The sequence below is a fragment of the Balaenoptera borealis genome (genome assembly GCF_965194805.1).
Source record: "Balaenoptera borealis genome assembly, chromosome: 1".
Classification (NCBI taxonomy): domain Eukaryota; kingdom Metazoa; phylum Chordata; class Mammalia; order Artiodactyla; family Balaenopteridae; genus Balaenoptera; species Balaenoptera borealis.
Window position 1 is genome coordinate 193,623,578 of NC_138860.1, and position 5,272 is coordinate 193,628,849.

The 5,272-nt window shown below is 67.3% G+C and overlaps 1 protein-coding gene across 1 annotated transcript; it reads left to right on the plus strand.

Annotated features, from left to right (window-relative positions):
- Positions 1-2,677: 2,677 nt before the first annotated feature.
- Positions 2,678-4,922, plus strand: FNDC10 (fibronectin type III domain containing 10). The gene has a single exon (XM_082403957.1). It carries the CDS (start codon positions 2,820-2,822, stop codon positions 3,495-3,497), a length of 678 nt encoding a protein of 225 aa, XP_082260083.1. The 5' UTR covers positions 2,678-2,819; the 3' UTR covers positions 3,498-4,922.
- Positions 4,923-5,272: the final 350 nt, after the last annotated feature.

Sequence of the window (5,272 nt, forward strand, 5' to 3'; positions counted from 1 at the left end):
CGGGGCTCCATCCTCTGGTTTCCAGTGCAATTGCCTAGGAAGCTGGCTCCAGCCAGAAGGAGGGTCTCTGTGCAGTGAGGGAGCTACCCTGATGGGTGGGGAGCAGCTTAAAGGTGGGCCATCTGGTCTTTGCGGTCTTGCCCACGTGCCCTTTCTGGTGGGAGGGAGGCCACTGGTGCCACGCTCGGCTACCTGGGGTAGGTGGGTACTGACCTTGACTTCCTCCTCACCTTCCCTTAATGGGGCAGGAATGACAGCAGCCCTGGATGCTCCTGCAAACCCCATTAGCTCCTACTTCTGGGCAGGGAGCTGTCAGGGGGCTCTGGCTGGGGGATCTCAGGGCTGGTAGATCCAGGATCTGGGATGGGCTGTCTCTATGGGGCCAGGGGAAGGGGCCCAGAATCCATCCACGTTCCTCAGAGGCTGTGGCTGGTGGCACAGGGGGCTCCAGCCCCTCCACAGAGCTAAGCCCTGGTACTGGGCCTTCGGAGGACAACAGACGGTGACCCCGCTGGCCACTGGCAGGGGCAGCTGCAGAGGTGGGTATGGGGCCTGATGTGGGGTGAAGGGTGGGGTCCCCCGTGATCTCTGGGGACAGTTAGTTTGCTACACCAGCCCAGCACCCTCAGCTGGGAAGCAGAGCTTCCTCACATCCGCCCTCCCCAATCCTGCACGGGGACACGTAGGGCACAGCCCTCCCCCTCCCCTCTCCCCTCCCCTGCTCTTTGCCCAAAGATGCCCTGCACAGAGAAAATGCCCAGGTGGGGGAACAGCAGAGCTGGCAACTCCATGCCTGGCCCTTCCACCTAGCCAGGAGCTGCCAGACCAGGAAAAGCTCAGCACTGGTGAGCCCCCAGCCCCAGAACAGGCTAAGGGCATGGGCACCAGGCTCCGCAGGGAGGCCTCAGGCTGGATCTAACTGGATTCTCTCCCCTACCCCCCACCAGCTGCAAAAGCTCTGAACAGTCCCGTTTCTGCCCAGCTCCTCTCTGGAGTGGGCAGGTGGAATGGTCACCTGGCTGCTCTCTGGCCCAGAAGACCTGGCAGTGGAGACCTGGGCCACCATAGAGCATGGCCCCCTCTGAGCACTGTCCCGTCCCTACCCCTCGGGCAGAGCGGCCGCGGCGACCTCAGCTTCCCCAGGAAACCGGTGTGAGCAAGCTGGTCGAGGCCCCAGGGAGCTCGGGGTGAGGACGCGGGGTCCCTGGATCACTGTCACTTTCTGCCCCCTGAGTTCCCCACAAAGCTGGGCAGGAGTCTGAGCCCAGGGCCCTCCCTGCCTGGGGAGGGGGTAGAAGCCAGGGGCAGGGCCAGGGGTGCCTCTCTCCAAACCTTCGCCCGCAGCCCTCCCCAACTAGGTGCAGCGGCCTGGGGAGACCCTGCTTGGGGTCTCAAGGAGCTGGAGAGGCCTGGTGTTGGGGGCAGGGTTTTCTGGCTGGTGTGCTGGGTCTGGGTAGGGGACCGCTGACCCTTGGCTTCAGGCTCTGGTACAGGGCTTGCGATCTGGTGCTGACCCGGAATTTGGCGGGATGACCCGGAAATAGTGAGGCGGGGGTGGAGGTGGGGTGCTCCTTGGGTGGGTGTATGGGGACCAAGGACTCAGTGAGTGCTGCAGCCCACCTAGTCCCTCCTCTCTCTCCCCCAGATGAGAACAGCACCTGGAAGTGGCTGCCGGGAGACTACAGCCCACAGGACAGTTGCCAGGGACCCCTCCTCGCCTCCCTGCCCAGGGCTCAGAGGTGTGCTGCCTGCACATGATGTGCTCCTACTTCACATCCAGTCACATCAGGCAGGCCTGGCTAGGTGTCCCCTGGTCCTGGAGAGGTGTCTTGAGCACGGGACGGTTAGGTTGGAGGGGATGGAGGGCCTACGGTCTCAGACCTCCTGGACACCAGAGTGCGGGAAGGTATGTGTCCCTCCTTCCCCGGGTAGTGATGCCCACCCGCTGCACCAGGTGGGCTTGTGGCGGGGCTGTTCCCTTTGTCCAGCCCTGGCCCTCTTCCCGGGCGATCCGGAGGGTTGCCCCAGGGCCATATCTGCGGGGAGGCGGGGGAAGGATTAATTAGAGCCGAGAGTGGTCCACCCTGTAGCTAGCTGCCTCTTCGGTGCGGAGTGAATAGTTTCAGCAGAGGAAGTCTCATCTCTCTGGCGCCCCTCCCAGGTCGGCGCTGTCCACCTCTAAAGGAGCAGAAGCCCTGAGGGCGAAGGAGTTTCCGTCCTCACCCGCTCCAGGTCACGGCAGATGGGACCCTTTCTTTGCCGGTCCCCACCGCGGGTCTGGGATGGGGCGGCGTGGAGCCGCGCGCGCTCGCTCCAGGCCGCTGCTCCCCACCATCCGGAGGCACGGCATCCTTGCCAGGTGTGGCCAAGGAGAGTCGCGGAGCTGTCCCCGGGCGCCACGACTCGAGACCCCAGCCCGCCGCGGCCCACGGGAAAGCCCGGGAAAAGCCTGGCAGGAGCAGGGAAAGGGCAGGGCTCCGAAGGGCGCTCACACGGCGACAGGCCGAGGGGCACAGCCGCCTGGGCGGCGCCAGCCCCCTCCCCACCCACGCGGCCACCCCCTCTCCTTTGAGATCCGCCCACCGCAGGGGCCGCGGCCCGGCGAGGGTTAAGGGGGGCGGGGCGCTGAGTGGCCCCGCCTCCGCCGCCGCGCCGGGTCCGAGCGCGCACGGGGCGCGGGGGCGGGTCGGAGCGGGCGGCGGCGGAGGGCGCGGCGAGCCGGGCGAGCGCGGGGAGCGGCGGTGCGGCCGGCGCGACCCACTGCCCGCGCCCGTGCGCCCTCGAGCCCGCGCCCCGCCGCCGCCCGGCCCAGCCGCAGGATGCGCGCTCCACTGTTGCTGCTGCTGCTGGCCGCCTGCGCGCCGCCGCCCTGCGCCGCGGCCGCCCCGACGCCGCCGGGCTGGGAGCCGTCGGCCGACGCGCCCTGGTGCCCCTACAAGGTGCTGCCCGAGGGCCCCGAGGCGGGCGGCGGGCGCCTGTGCTTTCGCAGCCCGGCGCGCGGCTTCCGCTGCCAGGCGCCCGGCTGCGCGGCGCACGCCTCGGCCGGTCGCTCGCTGCGCGCCAACGTCCTGCGCAACCGCAGCGTGCTGCTGCAGTGGCGCCTGGCGCCGGCCGAGGCGCACCGCGTGCGCGCCTTCGCGCTCAACTGCTCGTGGCGCGGCGCCTACACGCGCTTCCCGTGCGAGCGCGTGCTGCTCGGCGCCTCCTGCCGCGACTACCTGCTGCCCGACGTGCACGACGGCGTGCGCTACCGCCTGTGCCTGCAGTCGCTGCCGCTGCGCGCCGAACCCGCCGTCGCCCCGGAGCCCGTCGCGTCCGCCGAGTGCGTGGAGTTCGCCGCCGAGCCGGCCGGCATGCGGGAGATCGTTGTGGCCATGACGGCGGTGGGCGGCTCCATCTGCGTCATGCTCGTGGTCATCTGCCTGCTCGTGGCCTACATCACGGAGAACCTCATGCACCCGGCCTTCGGGCGCCCGGGCCTGCGCAGGCAGCCCTGAAGCGCGAGGCGCCCGCCAGCCCGGGCTCTGCCTGCCCGACTAGGGTGCGGGAGGCCCCAGGCCCTTGGCCCGCTCTCCCCTCCCCGCTTCTGCTCCCTCCTTAGGATCTCCACGCAGGGCTTGCTGGAGATAGATGGGGCACCGGCCGGCCCTTCCCAGGGCCTTGGAATCACCGCACGACCTTTCCAGCTGAGCAGCCGCCTCTGAAACTCCAGCTCAGGACTGGCCCTTGGGCCTGAGCGGAGATGCCAGCCACGTGCAGGGCTCTCCCCTCTCTCCAGAGCCCTTGGGGGGGACCGTCAGAACACAGAGACCCTTCTTGCAAGAGCCATTGGCACCCCCGGGCCGTCACCCTGCGCCTCCAGCCTGTGCCGAGTTGGAAAAAACTAGGCTGTCGTCATGGCTTGGTCACTGTGTGCTTTGCCAACTCAAGGGGGCCACTTGGAGCCTGTCCTCTCCCCGCCCCACCCCAATGGGCTTAGGTAGCTTCGTGCCTTAGTACCTCGGGCCCACTGCGGGAGCCCGCCACCCTTCCAGTGCTGTCCAAGAGGGTCTGTGGCCCCGAGACTGGCAGCTTGTGCGTGCTTCTGGCCAGAGCCCCCCTGGGGACCCTCCCTTCAAGCTTTGCAGGAGCATCCAGTTTGGGTAAGAAGCGTCCTGCGGTGTTTCCCTATGTGGGCATCTGACAAATTGGGAGCCATGACTTAGCTCAGCAGGCAGCCCAGCGTCCAGCTGTTGTTTCCGGGGGTGAGTGTTCCCTGACCTCGGGGGAAGCTGGTAGTTCACCAGGGCTGGGCTCCCTCCCCTTCCTTTTGTGTGTCTGGTGAGGACTTTCCATGGTGACTGGGGGCAGGTGGCTGGGAACACGGGGCCTGGTCTGAAAGAGCAGTGCCGTATCCAGAGGGTGAAGGATAGATGCCAACTTGCCCAGCTGGACCTTCCACTGTGATCTGGATCCCAAGCCTCAACCACGGCATGACGGACAGCACCACGCCACCCCATCCCTGAGCCAGTGGCCAGCTGCCCCGGATCTGGCTGGGTGCTGCCCCCTGCCCACCTACCCACTCGCTGTGGACTGAAGGCCGGCCTTGCCCCTCTCCGGGCAGACCTGAGCGTCTTGGCCGAGGTTCCCTCCTATGCCAGCCACCTGACGATGCTGGGCACTGGGAGGGGCGAAGCATGGCTCGCCCGGCTCTGCGTGAGCCCCTGACTGTGGCTGTCCTGGACCCGGCACATCTGGAGTCGCTGTGGCTAACTCCCCCTCCCCCAGCAGCCACCAGCGACCCTCACACCAGCAGCCTGGCTGGTGCCCCCGCAGCGCCCACTCCCTACCTCTCTGCCCTTGCTCTGCCCGTCCCTGGCGTGGCACTGGTCAGGCGTGAGCCTGGTGCCAGTGTCTAAATGTCCATCATTCTTAGACCAAAACCACTGTCTTGTGTACTTATTTGGGAGGGGGGGAGAGAAGGGTGAGGGGGAGAGTTGAACCCCTTTTTCCCAGCTCCTCAGGCATCAGCCCAGTGGTTGGCCCTGGACCCTTTGCCAGGTCACGTGGGGTGAGCCCAGGCCGGGAGCACAGGCACCCTGCCCTTGCGGCTTGTGGCAGAGGGACAGGCAGGGTGTCTCCCAGCTGGCCTGTCTGCCTTCAGAGCTTGGACAAGCGTCTTCTCCTGGGCCTGCTCTGTGGGGCGGGGGTAGGGAGCGGCACCTGCTGCAGTTGGAAATAGCCCCGCCTCAGGGATGGCCCGCTTGAGCTGTGACAGGCAGCAGTGAAGCGG

Excerpts from the sequence above, each read along its gene's own strand:
- FNDC10 (XM_082403957.1), top strand. The coding sequence starts at position 2,820 with ATGCGCGCTCCACTGTTGCTGCTGCTGCTGGCCGCCTGCGCGCCGCCG.